This window comes from Erigeron canadensis, chromosome 3, assembly GCF_010389155.1.
Source record: "Erigeron canadensis isolate Cc75 chromosome 3, C_canadensis_v1, whole genome shotgun sequence".
NCBI lineage: Eukaryota > Viridiplantae > Streptophyta > Magnoliopsida > Asterales > Asteraceae > Erigeron > Erigeron canadensis.
Genome location: NC_057763.1, coordinates 44,728,612 through 44,749,490, shown reverse-complemented (window position 1 = coordinate 44,749,490; position 20,879 = coordinate 44,728,612). Strand labels below are relative to the sequence as shown.

The 20,879-nt window shown below is 32.7% G+C and overlaps 3 protein-coding genes across 3 annotated transcripts; 2 read left to right on the top strand and 1 right to left on the bottom strand.

Annotated features, from left to right (window-relative positions):
- The first annotated feature begins 771 nt into the window (after positions 1–771).
- LOC122591010 (J domain-containing protein required for chloroplast accumulation response 1) lies at positions 772–5,082 on the top strand. The gene is made up of 7 exons (XM_043763194.1): positions 772–1,338; positions 2,547–3,049; positions 3,507–3,574; positions 3,928–4,002; positions 4,108–4,197; positions 4,318–4,494; positions 4,645–5,082. Exons 1-7 carry the CDS (start codon positions 893–895, stop codon positions 4,693–4,695), a joined length of 1,410 nt encoding a protein of 469 aa, XP_043619129.1. The 5' UTR covers positions 772–892; the 3' UTR covers positions 4,696–5,082.
- Positions 5,083–5,763: 681 nt separating this feature from the next.
- On the top strand, positions 5,764–6,776 carry LOC122591012 (transcription termination factor MTEF1, chloroplastic). The gene has a single exon (XM_043763197.1). The coding sequence runs from the start codon at positions 5,806–5,808 to the stop codon at positions 6,712–6,714; it is 909 nt and encodes a 302-aa protein (XP_043619132.1). The 5' UTR covers positions 5,764–5,805; the 3' UTR covers positions 6,715–6,776.
- A 256-nt stretch (positions 6,777–7,032) lies between these two features.
- LOC122591011 (CBL-interacting serine/threonine-protein kinase 23) lies at positions 7,033–12,918 on the bottom strand. Its single transcript, XM_043763195.1, has 15 exons — positions 12,642–12,918; positions 12,109–12,171; positions 11,295–11,366; positions 11,100–11,207; positions 10,742–10,822; positions 10,591–10,644; positions 10,376–10,501; positions 10,088–10,177; positions 9,238–9,357; positions 9,035–9,160; positions 8,238–8,354; positions 8,049–8,105; positions 7,875–7,949; positions 7,330–7,405; positions 7,033–7,237 (listed from the first exon to the last, which is right to left on the bottom strand). The coding sequence occupies exons 1-15, from the start codon at positions 12,819–12,821 to the stop codon at positions 7,209–7,211; spliced, it is 1,374 nt and encodes a 457-aa protein (XP_043619130.1). The 5' UTR covers positions 12,822–12,918; the 3' UTR covers positions 7,033–7,208.
- Between the last annotated feature and the right edge of the window lie 7,961 nt (positions 12,919–20,879).

Sequence of the window (20,879 nt, the reverse complement as noted above, 5' to 3'; positions counted from 1 at the left end):
AATAACTTTGTTTGTACTATATAGTAGTTGATGAAACTTATATGAACGAAAAGTACATTAAAAACTCAATCCATTCATATATTTTATATCAAGTGTTACATGACACAAACAAAGTTACTTACGATCAAAGTTAGTCAACGTAACATTTAAATTGGGACGGATAGAGTATTTGTAAATAGCTAAGGCATGACTGTCATTTCATGTATTATTTGTAGTTAAGTTTAATTATTTCTTTCTCGACTTTATATAAGTCCAAAATATTACTGTACACTCTTATCTGCTAAAAAAACATATGAAGGAAAGCCAACTTTCATGAAAAGGGAAAAAGTAAGTATCAGAAAATCAATAACACTGTACACTAGTCACGCCACATTCCCTCAAAAGTATTGACAAGGATGTGTATAATGAGTTGTTTAACGTTAACATTCCCTTTTTTTTTTTCAAATAAAATAAACAATTTAAACAAGAGCTTAATTAGCGCCACAGGTATATGACAAGTTACGAATGTAAGATTTTAATTTACGTGGTTTCTTGCATTTGATAGTATAATATAATATAATATAAAAACAAATTAAAAAAAGTGATATGTATGATATCTCAGTGAATCACTGTAGTGTTCCCAAGCATGATTACGCAAAGAAAGAAAGGAAAAAACAACAATGATTAGTCATGACCTCCTTTTAACAAACTTTTCCAGACATACCCACCCTCCCTCCCATTATTATTTTACCTAAATTTAATTATTATTAATTAAAAAACGCATATCACCATTTTAATTCACTCCCACTCCACACACTCTATCATCATCATTCTATCTTTTTTAGAAAATACTACTACTGCAACCACCTGTGTAATAATAATAATAAAAAACAACCCAAATATTTTCTAAAAAATGGATGAATCATGGAGAACACACAACCTCCGTCGTCCACGGCGGTCGACGGAAGACACTAACCGTTCAAACCTAGACCCTAACGATTTTGATGACGTGTTCGGTGGTCCACCTAGGAGTGTTATTTCCCGCCAATACTCAGTTGAAGGTGATTTTGCTAGGTCAATATCTTTGGAAGATATTTTTAGGAGGAAAAAACCGCCGGTGAACTGTGACCGGACGTTGCCGGAGTTTAGAATCCCGGCGAGCGGAGGACGAAGGAGTAGTAATGATGATGAGGAGTTCTATAGTGATATATTTGGTAGCAATAATTCGGGATCTTTGAATAAGTCTCGATCCAAGTCGAATTCGTCGTCGATTTTGAGTTCGGAAGATTTGATCAGTCCGTTTCGTCCTCCGATAATCGACGACGATGTTTCCTTCTCTTCCTTTGCTTCCAAGCTCAGGTTTATTTTTTTTTTTTACGTTTTTTTAATTCCTCACATTTTTGTTATTACTTACTTTACTATGACAAAGGAGTTGGATGTGAACAAGGTTTTTTGTCTTTATCTCCGTTTTCAATATAAATCCGTTTTCAATATAAATATGAAAATTAGCAATTGTAGGGTTTTTTGTCTTTATCTCCGTTTTCAATATAAATATGAGAATTAGCAATTGTAATACAAAATATGAAGATAGCTAAGTGGTTGGTTTCTATGCCTATGGGGTGGAGATCTCGGGTTTAATACATTTCTTTTGTATTTTTAAACTTTTGGTTTTCAATACTTTTTGTCGCCTATAAATTTGTGGTTTTTTTTAACCCCACTCATAAACGTAAACGTATTCAAAAACTTATATCGCCCATCGGGCGGCATGAAATTCCTAGTAATTGTATGTGACATCTTGCATGACGGATGATGACGTGACAACTTATATTGTTACCTGATGATAAAATCACCCGATTTATACAATGACTAAAAATTCGATATACACATAAGTTTTTTAGCCGTACATCAGTAAACATTTTTTAAGGGTTGCACCGTACAATATCGTTAAACACATCTGGAGGTGTGCACCTAAAAAAAAAAAAGTAATGTATAGATCATCTCCATGTGAAAATCAATCACTTTTTGAATCCAAAAAAGCCCAAATATATATGGTTGAACCAAAAGGAGCTATTTAAAAAGTTTAACCCAAAACTATAGCTATTAGTTGTGCATCAGTCCCTGTTGTTTTATAATATGATCACTTATGCCCTCTTGTTTCTGGTAATACTTCTCAAGTAATCCTTGTTTGTCTTGATGTTTTTATGAATTACTACATGATGAATATCTTGATGAGATGAACAATTAGACCTACAATTTTGTAGTATTAACTAGAATTGTACTGTACAAGAATCAAAGGAGCTTCGTTCCAACACTATTGGATGTAATCAATTATAAAAGCGATCATGCGTATGAGTCTCATCAGGGATAATTGGTTTATATAATAGGTGGTTGCTAGTCTTCAACACTAGAAAAGTATACTTAAATTATGTTTTGGAAAATATGATTACAAAATTCTTAATGTTTTTATGATAATCAGGTTGGCGATTTACGAGGTTTTTTGAATTAGAAGTATACTCGTAGTTTGGATTAATTTGTGAGTGTTTTACAGAATTGACTATCTTGTGTAGGCCAATAAATGTATCATCGAAATGGAACACATCCGAGAAGATGCATGAAATGGCAGATAAACAACCAAATTCTCCTTGCAAATGCCATTCATCTGAGAGTGACTATATACACAAGTTTAAAGGCTGCTATGCTGGATCCTCAAAAAAGGCGTCATCACCAGAAATTATAAATTTTGGACCCAATTCATATAGCAGTGTTAGGGAGTCAATGGAGGATCTTCAAGTCCACTCTCCAGCATCCATGGTGTCCTCGTTAAATCAAGAACAAGAAGATGAAGCGAGCACAATCTATGATGAGGAAGAAGACGAAGTTATGAGTTCCTACATAATTGAAATAAATCCTAGTAATAGAGAAAGAGTCAGTGAAACACTTTGTGTGGATGAAGCAATTGCTTGGGCTAAACAGAAATGCCAAACGCGTGATCCGGATATAAAAATGAACAAAACAGAAGACGTAGAACATGCTTGTCCTGATGTAGAATATGTGTGTCCTGCAGTGAAAGGTGATGTAACGTTAATCATTTGTAATGATCAGTTTTGGGTTATCACCTTCTAGAACAGATAGCAGCACATTTGTCTATCAAATGGTAAAAGATAGTAGCATTAGCTATTAACCCCTTCTATTAACCTAATTTGAGAGATTTTTACTCTCATTTCACAAGACGTTTCTCTTTTTTCATTAAAATGTTATTTTGATCAATCTATCTCTTAATTTATTAATGATCATAATTTGCCGAATGGTCAAGAATTGCATTATCTGATTATTACAATCTTACATGGATGTTCTCCCCAACAGAATTTCATACAATCTGTTCTTTGTAGTTGATTATCTGATTCGCATAGTTTGTTATCACATAATGATTTTTAAATTTACATATCCGAATACCCTCTTGAGGTATCATTTAAGCATGGAATGCTGTAATGCTAATTCTTGCTTCACATTATTTCTTTATTTTGCAGAAATGCCTAGTGTAAGTAAGGTTCCAGGAGTGCATGTAGCCAGACATGGGTCAAAAGATTCACCTTCAGTAAGTATTCTAGAAGATTACATAATGTAACTGTGTGTTTATTTTTGATAAAGCAAGGAACATGTGGGTTAGCATTATAGCTTATTTATAAGAGCTTGGACTTATTAGCTTATGAGCTCAATAAGCTCTTTGGAATAAGGACCTCCAACTTGGCTTCTCGAAATCAGATTATTCACCTCAAATAAGCTATAAACTGGGCTTCTGGAAATCAATTGTTCACCTCAAATAAGCTAAAAAGCTATTGACTGTCTGACAAGTAAAATGGGCTTATTACATTTGGATAATGCAATAAGCTATGTGCACTTTGTGCAGAAAAGCTAACACAAACACTTCCTTCTAAACTTTACTCACAGTTAAATCAACAAAAGGAAATTACAACAGAAGAACTGCTACAAGAACTGAATAATGATGAAAGTCCATGTAAACAGGTAAATTTTAGGAGCGCTTCGTGCATTATTTTAAAATCCTCAACGTTAGTCTTTGACCTAATTATTTGAGAGGTTCCATTTAACACTTATACTGTATTAGTACAGATGGAGCTAGAATTACTGGATGAAGATATAAAGTTGTGGTCAGATGGAAAAGAACCAAATATCCGGCTGCTTCTATCAACACTACATCACGTGAGTAAATATCATAGCTTATCTGATTATCTGGACCCATTTTATTATAATTGGCTTATCTGATTCTTATTATTCAATAGAACATAGTTACTGAGTTCTTTTATCTTGGCTGAACTTTAGATTCTATGGCCAAGTAGTGGGTGGATCATGATACCTTTATCAAACCTCAAAGACAGTTCAAGCGTAAAGAAGGCTTATCAGAAGGCACGATTATGTCTGCACCCTGACAAATTGCAGCAAAGAGGTGCGACTATCCCACAAAAATATGTTGCCGAAAAGGCATTTCCAATCCTACAGGTATTCAAATTTTTTAGTCTGTATCTATGTGAAGTTTCTGATGACCAACAACTTAAGGCTTATAAGATACTCAAACATGGCACTTTCTATCCATATGGAACTATCTTTGTTACGATTTTCGTCAACTTATTTGATCATGTTTTTGGTTAGGACGCATGGGCTGCTTTTATTACCCAAGATGTTCGGTCATCTCTAACATGAACAGATGGAAAAATCTTTGTATACCTGTTAAGATGCATATACATATCTAATGGGAAGGTGTCATGAGCCATTATCAACAGACAGGAAAATCCAAAGCTTCTCTAAGCGACTCTAGAACAATTCGCAGCCTCGGTGTGTTTTCTGAACGATAGCAAATGCTGATGATATACAAGAAGAAATAAAATTGTAGTAATTGCTTGTATGTAGGAATGATTCAGACATCTTAATTATAACTTATTATGGTTTTCTTTTAACCGGTGAGAGAGTGAGGTTGGTAATCTGATATAGTGATAAATTGTGAAAGGATTTTGCGTTCCTTGTATAGAAATTTTTTCCATTTGTTTTGGGATATGTTCATTTCTGTGAATTCGAATGGGTGTTGTATTATCCCTTGGTGATGTTAGCAAAATTCTAATAGTCCGATACCCCATAACCATGCAAAGGCGGAGAGTTCTTTTCTATCATTAAGATAGGAATCTACAGACGGTCACTTTACCTAGTTAGAAGTAAGACGGTCACTCTACCTAGTTAGAAGTAAGGCTGTTTACATCTCAACATCTTTCATACACCGTTGAGGTATTGATACCCAAAACCCGTAGAAGACAACATTTGGTGTAACTTTTTTTTCTTAAAGTCGGATACCCTTTTAAATTTTTGTTCATTTACGACAATATACAATTTATATGACAATAATGCATAATTTTCGTAAATATATCACTAAATTGAGTATACCTAGATGACCAAAATTTTCATATAACTTTTACTGATACGTCACAAAAATCAAAGAAACAGTAAAATGTCATTTTAGTAAAAATTATCTAAAATTAATTATAAGTTAACGGCAATATGGTTCAGTATTGGACAATAATATTTTGACAAATCAAAATAGAAAGATTGACCATATATGTGCACTGAATAAAAGTTGAGGGTTGTTTCTAGTCTCTACACAAGATTGTGAGGGTAACCTGATCCATGAAATCATCCAACAACCAATAGTTTTCTAGGAAAACTATCCACCTCACCTCTTCCCTCTCATTACACCAAATCATTAGTTATAGATAGAAAGATAGATATACCAACCCAAATGAACCAAAACCAGCACCACCCACAATGGCTGCAGCAGCATTCCACTCATATTCCCCTCAAGAACAACAGCATCCACCAGCACCACAACAATCAACAGACACCCCTCAACTTTCCAAGAAACCCAAAACACTCCTTCATAAACACCCTCTTTACACTCCAGTCCATACTAAACTATCCCTCCAATTCAAAGAAAAAATCTTGTGTCTTGAAGTTATAGGTGTTGACTCAGGCAAAGCCCTTTCTTTAAACCCATTGATCCATTCAACATCCCTCAATTCCATTCACAACACTATCACTTTTCTTCAATCTAAAGGCATTTTACAGAAAGACCTTCCAAGACTCATTGGCATGTGCCCAAAGATTCTCACTGCGAGTATCGACAACGAACTTGCTCCAGTTTTTAGGTTCCTGTCACATGATCTTAATGTCCCAGACTATAATTTCAGAAGGGTGATCAATAAATGCCCAAGATTGCTCGTTTCGAGCGTCAAAGATCAACTCAAGCCTGCTCTTTTTTACCTTAAAAGACTCGGGTTCCGGGATTTGAATGCATTGGCTTATCAGGATTGTGTTTTGTTAGTGTCAAATGTGGAGAACACATTGATGCCCAAATTGAATTACATAGTTAGTCTTGGGTTTTCGAGATCAGAGGCGGTTGAGATGGTTTTGAGGTGTCCCGGGCTGTTTACTTTCAGCCTTGACAACAACTTTAAGCCAAAATTCGAGTATTTTGACGAGGAGATGAAACGGGATATGGAAGAATTGAAGGAATTCCCACAATATTTTGCATTCAGTTTGGAAAAAAGGATAAAGCCTAGACATTTGGAGGCTATGGAAAGTGGGGTCAAGATTTCTCTAGCACTTTTACTTAAAACCACAGATGAGGAGTTTGCAGAGCTGTTGAGGCAGGGAAACAATTCAAGAAATTTGTAAATTCTATCTATTTGTAAGTATTGGGTTATGCAGTTATGCTTATTTCAATTGTTATTTGGATATTTGTGGTGAATATAAACATAAGAAAGTAATATCTCAAAGACTCAAAACCACACTAAAAAAGACGACACTAAGATCACAGACTCATTGATCTAGTTGTACTGAATCTGAATCTTCACGCACCAGGTTCTAACACTGTAGGGCCAAATCATAGTCAAAAGAAGAGTTTGTGATCTCATGTTAATTCTAACTTAAGAATCTTGTAGTAACTATAGTATGACATGAAGACTTTGTGATCATAACGATGCTAATAACAAGTTTAACAGTCTGAACAGTATTACATTTGATATTTTAATTTTTAAGTTAAGAAGATGTAATGTAGAAATGAACAAGCAAAACCAAAGTTTGGGGGTCAATCTATTGTACAAAGAAATTCCAAAGTGACAGATAACAGCACAAGACAGGCAATTTGATTCAACCTATCATCCCGACTCTTATTTTGAAGGTGGCAATGCAGTAGCACCTGCAAGCAGATAACGAAAAATAGAATTACCATGCAAATGAAAGTGAGCAAATAAGTGGAATCTTATTGATTATAATGTGATTAAAACTGACCATTCAAATCCCCTTCTGCCTCATCCCCATTCCTCCATACAATATCCTTCAATCCAGTTGAAAGGTTCTTGTAGAACTGCACATTTAAGAAGAAGAAACATAACACATAGCAACTAGCAAACTTACCCGGCAACTTTTCCTACACAGTTTATCTATATTTCCACTCTAAAGTCTAAAAGATAAGGACCGTGACTAGAGGGGGTTCAATTGAGGTGATGTTTCATCACTAATGAGTCGGGTAGATTCAGAAAATTTAGGCTATAAGGAAATCAGCCTAAAGTGTACTTTAAAGCATATACAACCTCCCAATTTAACAATTGACATTCTATATTCTAACAAAATTGTTTATCCATCGTAACTTAATTATAAAAACTTGAAAAATGGAGAATAAAGTGTTTTGGGGATGGGACATCCCGAACATCTTGCCACCTCTAGATTAAGATAAGCAGCAGCACGAAAAATTGGAGATCATGACATTTTTAAAACTGTATGCCAGCAAGTATATAAAAGCAATCAAATCTATTATGCCAGAGAACTTCTCGTACCTTGTGAAACTCCAAAGTATCACCTCCAGATTTTCGTACCTCTACCATGTGCAGTGATGGTGCCACTTCGAAAATCTGGGAAGGGTAATGTTAACGCAGGGTTCAGCTTCCAAATTTATCCATCTAAAAAGTAAATTTTTTTCTCAAAACAACAGATTTAAGAGCAATATATACCTCTGTTGCAACAGATAAATGACCCTTTCGACCAGTCTTTTCACCTTGAAGTTTTAACTATGGTGCAAAAAATAGGTAGTTTAGCATTAGAGTTTCCAGAATGAAACAACTTTAATATCCATAAACTTCAAGTAAGAAGCATAAGATATAGAAAAACATTATAAGAAAAAAAAATGGTACGATTACCACCTTGTAATTGTTTTTCTTAACATCAAATCCCAAAGGTGTAGCAGCCTCTTCTATTTTTGAAATAATCTCATTAGCAGGACATTTGGATGTAAATCTTGTTTCACGCTTGACAAGCCCCTGCCCACCAAACCGAATTAGATTTCAATTAGTTCCACAGTACACAAAAACATACATATCCAAAAGAATTAGCATCGTGTATTGATCTCATTTACTTTATCAGAATAGATTTTACACGAACTGCTACAGTCATGCACATTAGGGTGTTCATACATGTGTTTGATGGGTGGTTAACTGGTATCATATAATCAAAATCAAATAATTCATTGAAAAAAATGGACCATCAACATTAGTGTTTGCATGTGCTTCTACTATTTGGAATACTCAGATGTCAGGTTCTTGAATAGTTCTGATTACTCAAAGGATATAAGAGACGGAATGAAAAAAAAATAAGAAAATACATACATGTGAAATGGGAAGGAAGTTCCTAATTCACTGATTTGGGTTGAAAATAGGTAGATAGGTGAACATTAATTTACCCTTTAATAACTGGTTTCGTTGCAGCTATTATGAACCACATTACTCCTAATTGAAAATTGAACAAAAATAATGAAAAAAAAAAAAAAACAGAATCTGTATATTGAAACATTATTAAAAAAGATTATAATCAGTTCCAAAATGCAAATCCAAAAACACCATATACCATGATTCACAACCATTAGCACATTAATTTATAAAGATCTTAGAACGTTTAATATAACTATCGAACCAACTAAACAAATACGAAAGGCTAAATATACCATCTGTTTTTCAAAGAGGGTACTGAGGTTGAGGCCCTGAGACTTAGAAATAAGCTCAAAAGCGTTCATAGTGACAGGTTGAGCAGGACGTTCATCTCGATTCTCCACAACAAGTACTGGAGAATCCTAAAATCCAAAAACAAAAAATCAATTAAACCCACCATAAAAAAGCATAACTATATTATGACAGGTGAGCAGATTACCCCAGCTTCATTGAAAATAGCGTCCACATCAGCAAGACTAACGTCCTCTTGTTCAAAACTAGGGGGCACGTATCCTTTCTTGAACCATTCATTTTCAATGACTTCAGCCGTTGTGATTCGCTATCACAGACATAATACCAATACAATCAGCGACAACTATAACTAGCACACTTATATGCATTTCAGGTGATTATATTAGTATTATGTCTCAAATCCAGATTGTTACATTTTCCAAACAGCAAAAGGGGCGTATGTGTTGTCCATGAAGACAGTTCATATATTAGTTTAGTTTAATCCATATTGTTTGTGTGATCCTTGAAAACTATTTTGGAGCTTTTGGCATGGTTTTATGTCAACGAAGGTCATAAATTATTGAAGATATCAGTCAGCTCCAAAATTTTCAAACAAAAGCTAGAAACATGACAACAACTCCAAAATCAAGGTTAATCATATGAACATAGAGGCGGTAAATTTCACCCATAGTCACATATAGTTAGGAATGGGAAATTCGACTCATTTTCAACTCTGAAAATTGAGTCAAATCAAGAAAATCAGTTTCAAAGAACAGATCAAACAGATTACAGGTTTCTTCTAATGTCTTTCTGATGCATTCAAAGCATAGGTTTCTTCTAATGATCTTGGTAGAGTCAGAACGAGAAAACTAGTTTCATAAAAAAAGGTCAAATGACTTGAACAAGTTAAAAGTTACCCAGCGTCTTTAAAACCGTTTCAACCCATACCAAAAAACCCCTTTTAATTCATATCCAGTGAAACGGTTAACAAACCTTCCCATTTGCTACCTACGATACGCAAAGCATTATCAAATTTAATGGCAATGAGTAAAAGATACCGTCACAGGATTAGGATCCAAAATCCTTTTAATTAGCTTCTTTGCACTTGAGGAGAACCAAGGAGGACACGTGAATTCCGCCTTAAATATCTGCAATCAAATATCTGCTGTTACAAGAAGCTCATTAAAATTTTCAATAAAAGCAGAAGTCTAGAAAATCAATTGTTTTGTGGGAAACCGAGAGATTGCATGTATGGAACTTAAGTTTGTTTTCAAAGCAAATTACCACTAAGCATATCTAGTTCTCAACATGGCTAAAATGACAAACATTGTAAATAACCAATCTACCTTCTTATATAAAGCCATAAGGTTTGACTCTTCAAAAGGCAGGTATCCAGCCATAAGAACAAAAAGGATTACGCCACATGACCATAAATCTGCCTTAGCTCCATCATAACCCTTGTTGTTGATTACCTAGAGCGCAGTACATAACCAAACCCTGAGAAAGGTGATTTAATCAACATCAATAAATAACTCATACATGAGAAAAATATATGACTTACCTCAGGAGCAACATAATTTGGTGTTCCACAAGTCGTGTGTAGTAACCCGTCTTCCTACAAGAAAAGAAAGTACTTGCTAAACATAAAAGAAGTTGAATAGGCAGAACGCATGATCGGCTTTCAGCATTGAAAAGATAGATGTGCCACTCACTCTAACTTGTTGTGGCAGTGCACTCAATCCAAAATCAGAAACCTTGAGACATTCACTTGCATCCAGCAGTAAATTTTCAGGCTGCAACACAACATCAAATAAACCTTAAATATCAATGCGTGCTAGACTGCTAAAGTATAATTGGAAGACAGGCCAGCCACTGAATAAAACCACTCAAGAGATTGTAGTAACATTAAAACAATATTATTACAAAAACAAAAGGCTTTTTCAGCCCATCCATATTTTAACAAACTTTTTTATTTAACTCATTAGAGACAAAACATAACACAAATGAACACATTCATTCATTAAGTAAATATATCAAAATTTCCCTTTCCAATACACTGAAGAAAATCACCTTGAGATCTCTATGGAAAACACCACGACTATGGCAGTAATCAACTGCATTAATTAGCTGCTGAAAGTACTTCCTTGCTTCATCTTCTTTGAGTCTGCCTTTAGTTGCCTGAAGAATACAAAATGTCACCTTGCATTAGTATGCAGATTCTAAAATTTGTATGCCATATCAAATCTAAAGCTATCGCGAACTTACAATTTTGTCGAATAGTTCACCACCGGTTACAAATTCCAAAACAATGTATATTTTAGTCTTGCTTGCCATAACCTACAATGAAGGGGCCTAAGTCACACAAAAGTTGCCAAGGCCTACGAATATTAACTAGACACATATCATACTAATAGTGACTGAATGTTTTAACATTTACAAAAGCATAACAATGATTCATGACAAACAACTCAAAAATAATAAATTGTGAACATTGTCTCATGTAAATTGGTTAAAAACAAATATTCACTGACCGTTAGACTGTTTAGAGCTTAATAGTGCTCAAGTGCATGGTAATACATATATCGGGTGTAATTAATGCCAATAATCTACAAAGTGATTTCTAACATTATCCCATGTAATTTGGTGGAGAAGGAATATTCACTGACTGTCAGAGCTTAATAGTGCTTAAGTGCATGGTAATACAAATATCGTATGTAATTAATGCCAAGAATCTACAAAGTGATTTCCACTAAATTTCAAAAATATGACACAGAACCTACATGTAGCATAACTTAAAATTAAAAAAGACATTCTATTTCTACTTGCTACCGTATTCATCTATATACATTACACAATAACATCTCATAATCCAAGTGATTCACCTTTGAAGTGAGCCCCCAAAGAAGGAGAACATAAAATACCAAATTAGAGTTACAAACTTACTATATAGCACAGACTCATTTATATACACAAACATAACAGCCTAATTAAGGTTAGTTAACGTATATGAGATCCAAGAAAGCAAAAAATATAATAAAAAATAAAACCAAACTAGCAACTTAAAACCATACTAACTAACCTCATACATACGAATCACATTCGGATGTCTGATTAGTTTCATAGTTGATATCTCACGTTTGATCTGCAAATTCCCAGGAAAGAAAAAGTTACATACACAACAGCAGACATAACAATCTGATCATCTTCCATAGTCAATAGATGGTAGAACAGAACATAACAAACCTTTTACTAAAATAGAGTATAATATATATAAAAATTAAAAATCTAAGCACAAAATGATCCTCCTCCTCCTAGTGTTCCAATCAGTCAACGATCAAATCAAAAAAGTCAAACTACTTCAAAAACTCTAATCAAGACTTAAGAAAAGTCAACCCCATAAACATACATACAAACATATACACATATCTATTGAAAGATCAGAATTAAAGAACTGTCTACATCCCACTTCCCCATATCTGCTCATATCGTTGACATAGACATATCGATAGATAGATAGATAGATAGATACAGATATATATATATATATTATATATATATTATATATATATATATTATATATATATGCATAGAAATAGATACAGATAGATATACCTGAGTGATCATCTTATGTTTAAGAACTTTTTCTTTATCAAGAATCTTGATAGCAACATTCTCACCAGTTTCAACATTCCTTGCAAATTTGACTTTTGCAAAAGTCCCTTCACCAAGTGTTCTTCCCAGTTCATATCTTCCAACTCTTGTTCTTGATGATGCCCTTGTTGAGCTTGCCATCTTTCTTAATTTAACTGATCAGAAAAAACCCTAAAATTTCTTTCTTTTTTTGTTCTTTTCCTTTTTTTAGTAAAATTTATGGTTTTTTTTTTTAAAGTAAAATTTATGTTAAATATAATAATCAAATCACCCCCTTTTTTGATACAAAAAAAAATATACAAGTATATTCTTATGAATCAATATAAAAATTTAAGATATATATACCATCCATTTTTGAGAATAAAGTTTTAATCTTTTTTATTTATTTTTGGAATCAAATCAAAATCTCTTCTTTTTACAGGGCTGCCAAACTTGAGATTTTGATACACTCATCTTGAAATTTATATTTTTAAAAAACACACCCGAGAAAATAAATTTAATTAATTTAAGCTTGTAAGAATAAAAAAAAATAGAACTTTTTAATAAAGACTAATACCCATAATAGGAATCAGCCAAAAGAGATGAAATTTATGGAAATATAAGAGAATTTTGTCATGCCAAGGTTTAATAAATTTAGGGTAAATATCAAAAGAGGGGTTTTGTGGAGAATCTTTGATGTATGAAAAGAAAGAAATTAAATTTAGTTGAAAAGGCGTACTAAATTTGATCACTTTTTAATATTGAATTTGATATTCTAATGATGACTTCCTCGGAACCGACCTCGTTTTGTTCTATTTTATTCCAATCTCGGAGTACAATATTTTATATTCTCGATTTTATTTTAATAAAAGAATTGAGTAAAGATAAATGGAACTTAAAAATATGCCAGTTATGCTTCATTTATTTGATTTTTGATACATGAATTACATGCAGTGACGAAGCTTAAAAATTTTCAGTGAGGGATCTAATTTTTTTCCCTAAAGTTATTTTTTGGGTAAATGGGTGGTCGAAACCGAATATATCAAAAATTTTCTACACGAAAACAATATACCCCTATATCGCAAAAAAAATTTTCGGGGGGTCGGACGCCCCTCATGGCCCCTTAATAGCTTTGCCCTTGATTACATGGGTGTTTTTCTTAATCTTTACTAATAGTGTCATATATCAAATTTTATTAGTCACATTTTTAGCTTTATTTTTTATACATATTAAATATATTCTGAAAAAAAGATTGATACATCTATGGAATATGTGCCCTATTTATATTAAACGAGAGAAAGTATTCGCGCATTTCTGCGATGAGATGGTAGGGATGATAGATCATAGAAGGTGATAAATCATAAAGTATGATAGCAAATGTTTCACCCATACGGGCTTCGCCTCGGATTTAAAAATTCGTTGAAAGTATATTAAATGGCATCTCTAATGAAAGAGCATGAAATTTTAAGAACACCTATACAATTTTTGTAATTTATTGATATATGGTTTTTGAGATAAAAGATTTTGAGTGAACTGGATAAATAAAATGATTTATTGAGGAGGGAGAAATAATTAGTGGTTGAGATTTGATGAGAGAGAGAAATGGTATTATAGATATATCAGGTAGATGTTTAAGTTAGTGAATAAAAAATGGAGTAATTTAGGTAGTCAAATCATCTTTTGAGATTTTAAAAAAGACAAAATGCTTTATAAGATAATATAAATATAGATATAGATACAGAAGTATATATATGCAATACCGAACAAGGGTGTGAAAGAAACATCATCATTTCGCATGAAAAAGATAATGTCTCATTTAGCGATGTGCACGGTTTGATCTAAACTGGCTAAACCGTTTAAACCGAAGTAATTATTTGGATTGGTCGGGTTTGAAATCAAATACGTAGACCGTCGGTTTGTCTTTTAAAATAAACCGCTCTTATAGTTTGGTTTATGGTTTTTGACTTTTATCAAATCGGTTTAACTAAACTGGACTATTTATTAATATTAATGATATGTTTATTTTATATATATATATTATATTCAATTTTATAAATTATAAAGTAATAAAATATTAGCTTTGCAAAAGTTTGAAAATATTCAAATTCTTATCTTGCTTTTTCAAGAATACGATCTTTAAGATAATATTTAGCAATCAATTACCAAGCTAATTTATATGATTTTTATAATCCTAAAATAATGAATCCCCAATCGAGTATATATACACGAATTGTCTGCGTTGTTTAAAATATTAATCTCTACTTTTTCTTTTCGGTTTTTTCTATGTATTTTCAACACTTTATATTTCATTTTAAGTATTTGTGAAACTTTTGCAAGTTGGTATTATTAGAAGTTTTAATATATTGTATGAAAAAAGTGTGATAACCATCTAACCGGACCAAACCAAACCGGTTAATTGGTTTTGGTTGGTTGGATTTGGCATAACAATTTGGACGCGTTGGTTTGAAAAATCGTTGAACCGTTTACATTGGTTTGGTTGAGATTCTTAGCAAAAACCGGCCAAACCGGACCACGCATATCCCTGGTCTCATTTTCTATTTGAAATGCGAAAAGAGTTCTCCGTTTAACACTGTAACTAATTCAGACGGTGTTTGTTTAATAACTTAATAAAAAAGTTGTGACTTGATCAAAAATATTTAATTCATTAAGTCGTCAAAAATGTTTGTTTTTGTAACTTAATAAATAAAAATAACCATATTGATTAATTCATACATACATTATGTATTCATTCGGTTGTTTTATCAATACAACCATTTAATGGTTAAAAAAACAAACAAGCCAAAATATAGGAATCCTAATCACGCTATCAAGATGTTATAAATGTTTAATTTTAAAAAGTGTTAAATTCGATACAATGTACACAATCTTACTATTCCATGGATCTCATAATACGGAAATTTCTATTTCATAAACAAACACAACGTACCATATAAGTTATTGTCTGTTCTTTATATATGTTGATAGAATGATTATGATATAATGTTAAACTACTACTCTTTGAATGTGACAAGGTGTTAGCATCAATATTAATTGTTGAATTATTTGTTGAACGCGTATGTTTTTCTGCTTCTTGTTATTTCGTGACTTGATAACATTTACAACTCTAAGATTTCCTAAGTTTAGATTAATTAAGTAAACAACACATAATGGTAACAAAAATATATTAAAGAAAATAAATGCAAAAAAGTTGGGCTAAGCGTGATCAACCTATATCTATATCTACACCTCCTTATAAAAAAAATTAATTAAGAAATTCAGAATACTTTTCTTTCCAAAATACCCTTACACCTTATCCTGAATTTCCGAACTAACCCTTCCAAAAAAAACAAGAAACTCTCACTTCCTAACGCCTCCACCCACCGACCTCTATCACCAATGCCTCCACCAACGCCTTCCATCTTCACCATCGCCCTCTATCTCCACCGTTAGTATCAACACCATCAACGTCGTTCATCACCTTCGCCGTCCATCACCACCGTCGTCTTTTGTTTACACCATATATGCTTCCTGGTAATGTTGCAATCGTTTATCTTCATTTGTTTTTTGGTGTTTGCTTATGTTTTCATCACGTTATAGTTTATTAATCTAATACAAATTCTGGGATGTACATATATGTTATAACTGAAGGTGAAATTAATCGTTTTCTCTTCTTTTTTTTTTGGCAAAGATATGTACAATCCATCATCGATACATATTAATTTTAACATTGAAAGTACTTATATCTATTTCAAGTGTTTGATAAAATTCTTCAACTAAACGCTTTATTTTACTTTAGTGATATGTGATTGGGAGTAAACAACCATTGTTCTCTTATATTCGATATTTTTATTTTACTTTACATTGAAGTAGAATTACAATGATTAAGTAGAATGAAACTATCTATACTCCCTTATAAAAGAAATTGTCTCCCTCCTTAATTCTAAAAATCTGAAATGACACATTTACTCTTCATCTTAACACATCTTTATTTTCATTTTATACGCTGTGACTAAAATGCCTTTAAAAAAATTCAATATCTATCTCCCCTCATGCAAAAACACATACCAAAACTCTAACTTAAAATTCGTCCCCCCCCCTTACATATCTCACCGCAACAATTCATCACATCCCCGACCGCAATGAAATTATTTTTACGTTAATAACCACACCATCACCGTCGCTGTTAACGTCGTTGCATTACGCGGACACCAATCTAGTGTCTATACGTGTATCACATTATTTTTGTATTAGATCTTGGTTAGATTGACTATTTATAAATATTTAAATGACTTTAAGTTACATTTACAAATTTTTGTTTATGCGTAAATTATTATGTATAACATACATTAATCCTTAATTTTGTGAGGCATGAAATATTGCTATATTTTTATGGGTTTTGTTAAACGAAGCTTTAAGGGTTTTCATTAAGGTGCATAAACTAGTTGTACACTTATTATAAAATTCAGGATGTGAACTTTTAATATGAAAATGTACAATCTTTTTATGCACGTTAAGTGAAGCCTTAAAGGTTTTGTTTAGTATTTTCCTATTTATATTCTATTTCCTTTCCGAGGACTAAATCTATTATATTTATTTTATTATTAAAAGGGAGTCATGCAAATCAACAACGATGGAGATTGATGTGGGCAGTGGCAACAATTGACGACCGCAATGATGGTGGCAACGATAACGAGTAATGTAGGTTACGAGTATTATTGACGTAAAAGGGTAGTATAGTTACTTTATGAATAGAGTCAAATATTTTATAAATTATTTCATTAAGAATATTTTTAAGATATCATTTGTGTAAGTAGGTGAAATAGTAATTAGTCGAAGAGTACTTTAAACATTGTGATTACTTTACTTATAAAGAGAGGGGGTGGGGGTGGGGGGAGTATATAGTAGTATAAATATATCTATATTCACTTTTTTAACCCACGTGTTTTGAATCACCTCAAACTGAACATGATATATACAACAACAGAGTGGATGCATAAAAAAAAACCGTTTTAAAATAAATTAAACAAGACCTAAACCCATAAGATGGAGAAAAGTAAAAGTTCCTTCACTCAACCAACCAACTAAAATGAAATAATCATCATATCTAATTCTAGTTATTTATATACTTATTTAGAGATTTATAGAAGAGGATTTCATATCTAGCTAGAAAATAATCATTTTATTTTATCTTTAAAGACAACAACACACAAAAATAATTATTTGATTTATATATACTTACGTTAATTTCGAAAGTTAGAAAATCATGAAATTATTCGTTGTCACGATAAATGAGAACAAATAGAATAGCATACTTCCAAATCTAAAGAAAATCAAATAAAAAAAACAAAAATATTATGTTTTGACATTTTGAAAGTCAAACACACCTCACTCAATATCATATACTCGTGTGAGTTGTGATGGGTCTTCAAGGTGTTTCAGTTTTGTTTTTGTTTTCAATTCTTTTGGGCCGCTCAATAATCTTCATCCACTCAAAAATATTTTGGGGCCATGTCCACCAATCCAAATGACCAAATTTCAAGGCCCAAGCCTCCTCCCTTAGTCCCTTGTGAAAATTAAGAAGGCGACTTTCTGATTAATATGATTGTACTTCACTGTACTTACTCAACATGTAATACGTATATAGTTACTTGTGAAAATTTGGATTTCAGTCATTGCATCTTTTCTTCTTGAAACATATAGTATACCTCCATAACTGTAAAATAGTAAGGAGCATAAGCATACTCGTGCAATAAGAAATTAAAGTGATTGACGGTACAAGAAATAGCGTGTTAATCATGCTAGGTCTAGAGTAGTTTAGAGCTCTTGCAAAATGTATTAACAAGCTCAAATACATGATTCACTTCTTTGTTTAGTAGGTGGTTGGGCCACAATTTGTTTAGTAGAATATGATGCAACTACAAGTATATCAATTAATTGTATACATACATACATACATACATACATACATAGTATGGCGATTAATTAGTAGTAACTTGATTACACATATATATAGTTCATTGCTTACATAGCTTAGATCCTTCGAATCAAGAAATTTTTTACCTTGATTAAATTTCCATTACGTTACATAGATGACAAGACCATTAAGTAGTACTGTAGCCAAGATAAAGAGCAAAAGCACTTGTATGTGAGAGCCAAAAATGAAAAAAAATTAAGTGCCAATTTCAATTGTGGATTTGTGGGGGACCTTCTTTTGGGTGTATTCTAAAAGGAATGAGGATTTCCTTCTTCTTGTTTGATTACATGGAGAAGAAGAAAATGATAAGGCATTCACACTTTCTTCCCTCTCATCTTCATTTATCGTCTCCAAGACTTTTGTGGCACGTCGCCTTATCACACTAATGAACTGAGGTGGTGCTGCTTCGCTCACAAACATTGCAAACCTTGAGCCTGCCATTTAATTAGTTGGGAAGAGAATTTCGAGGGTGAGGCGACATTCTTTTTGTGCTTATGGAGAGCTAATTAAAAATGATACTTAATTTGGTTTGCAGGAGAATAATAAATACTAGCATGATAATTTATAAGGAACTTAAAGTATAGGTAATTAGACAAATTACTGATTTAACATGTAAGTCTATAATTGGCTTTTCTTTTTCTTTCTAAATGAGTCCGATATCACTTATGCTCAACGTGTACAAGATGTTAGGAATGATTTGTGGTCTAGTTAGAGTTACTTCAGAGAACTTCAAGGAGATTGTAGCAAGAAAGATACATGACCAGATAAGTCGGAAGAGACTTGTTAAGGCTCAAATTCAGTCACCTGTCGAAATCTTTGTGTCACTATTAAGGTTTAAACTTTTCTGCCGACTCTAACTTTTTGTATTAATTGCATTTAAAGTATAATTCAGCACATGAAGAAAACCGACATGACATTTCAAATGGTGCCAAGTGCCTACAGATCGAATGGCATGCTCATATCATTTAAGATATGGTTTTTGTTTGCATCGAAAATTCCCTTTTTTGCACTTTTGTGCTTGTAAGGAATAAACTAAGCTTAATTCATCATGTGAATATGCATTGGTACTCATTTGATCCAGGAGTACTCTTCCAGTACGTTTCCCCTCTTTGGTTTTGGCTTCGTTTTGTCATTGAGATTTTTTTTCAGGGTAAAGTCTAGGTCCTTCTGGAAGCAACCTCTCTATCTTTGAGTAAAGATAAAGTTGTTTACATTGTAACTCCCCCATATCCTACTATTGCCGGGAATGGTTTGAAGATTGCCCCGGGATACCCTGATTAAGTTACATACATCCAAGTCAAAAAGATTTACCATCCTAATATAACTTACATAAAGAAAATCTCATCTGTTTGTCTGTTGTGTGCTGTTTACAACCAATGTTGATAACTGCTTAGGTGACCTATTATCCAGGACCACATGCATCATCTTTTTTTTTTCACAACTTTTAATCTTTAATTAATCTATTCTTTTCTGTTCGACTTGTCTCATAAGTGGGTTTATTTATTTATTTATTTATTTATTTATTTATTATTATTATTATTATTATTATTATTATTATTATTATTATTATTATTATTATTATTATTATTATTATTATTTAATGGTATGACATGGTAAGGTTGTATTTTGTTCATTTTCTTCTGGTATCACAAGACTTATAGCCTGAATATATCATGACTACCATTCGCTCAGAGACTTTACTGCCATTGTTAGAGACTAGTTAAGTTTATCAAAGTAACGTAAGAACAAGCCAGTTCAATCCTCCGATTAGTTTTTAATCAAAAACATGCGAAAAATTATAACGACCAGCCTCCTGCTACACAATGAAAAGTCTCGATGACACTGCTCATCTAGCTTGCGCTACTCCTTTCTCTTTCTCGATATAGTCCCCTGGAAATAGAAATGAATGGGACTTTGACAATAACTTCTGAAATCATCATGACCAAGTCGTATGTTCTGCTCTCTCTATCAAAATCAGAAACAATATATTGCCGTGCAAAAAAGGGTGTGTAATTAAAGGAAAAATGGAAGGTTCATGTCGACATTCAGTTCATAGGGCCATTCCATAAAGCACACATTTGGATTTGTATGAGGTATGCCGGCCCATTTTTGTCCTAATAATAAGTCAGGAAAATTGAATTCAAAAAGGTAGCGACTAATTAATGCCATGACCCCTCAGCAAAAAAAATTTCATGAGATGTAATTGTCGATGAATCGAGATGCATAAACAGGGATTTCCTTACCGT

Coding starts and splice junctions, on each gene's coding strand:
- LOC122591010 (XM_043763194.1), top strand. CDS start 893: ATGGATGAATCATGGAGAACACACAACCTCCGTCGTCCACGGCGGTCG. Junction 1,339..2,546: donor TCCTTTGCTTCCAAGCTCAG/GTTTATTTTTTT, acceptor TATCTTGTGTAG/GCCAATAAATGTATCATCGA. Junction 4,003..4,107: donor ATGAAAGTCCATGTAAACAG/GTAAATTTTAGG, acceptor GTATTAGTACAG/ATGGAGCTAGAATTACTGGA.
- LOC122591012 (XM_043763197.1), top strand. CDS start 5,806: ATGGCTGCAGCAGCATTCCACTCATATTCCCCTCAAGAACAACAGCAT.
- LOC122591011 (XM_043763195.1), bottom strand. CDS start 12,821: ATGGCAAGCTCAACAAGGGCATCATCAAGAACAAGAGTTGGAAGATAT. Junction 10,502..10,590: donor CAAATTATGTTGCTCCTGAG/GTAAGTCATATA, acceptor ACTGCGCTCTAG/GTAATCAACAACAAGGGTTA. Junction 7,238..7,329: donor GGCAGAAGGGGATTTGAATG/GTCAGTTTTAAT, acceptor ATCTGCTTGCAG/GTGCTACTGCATTGCCACCT.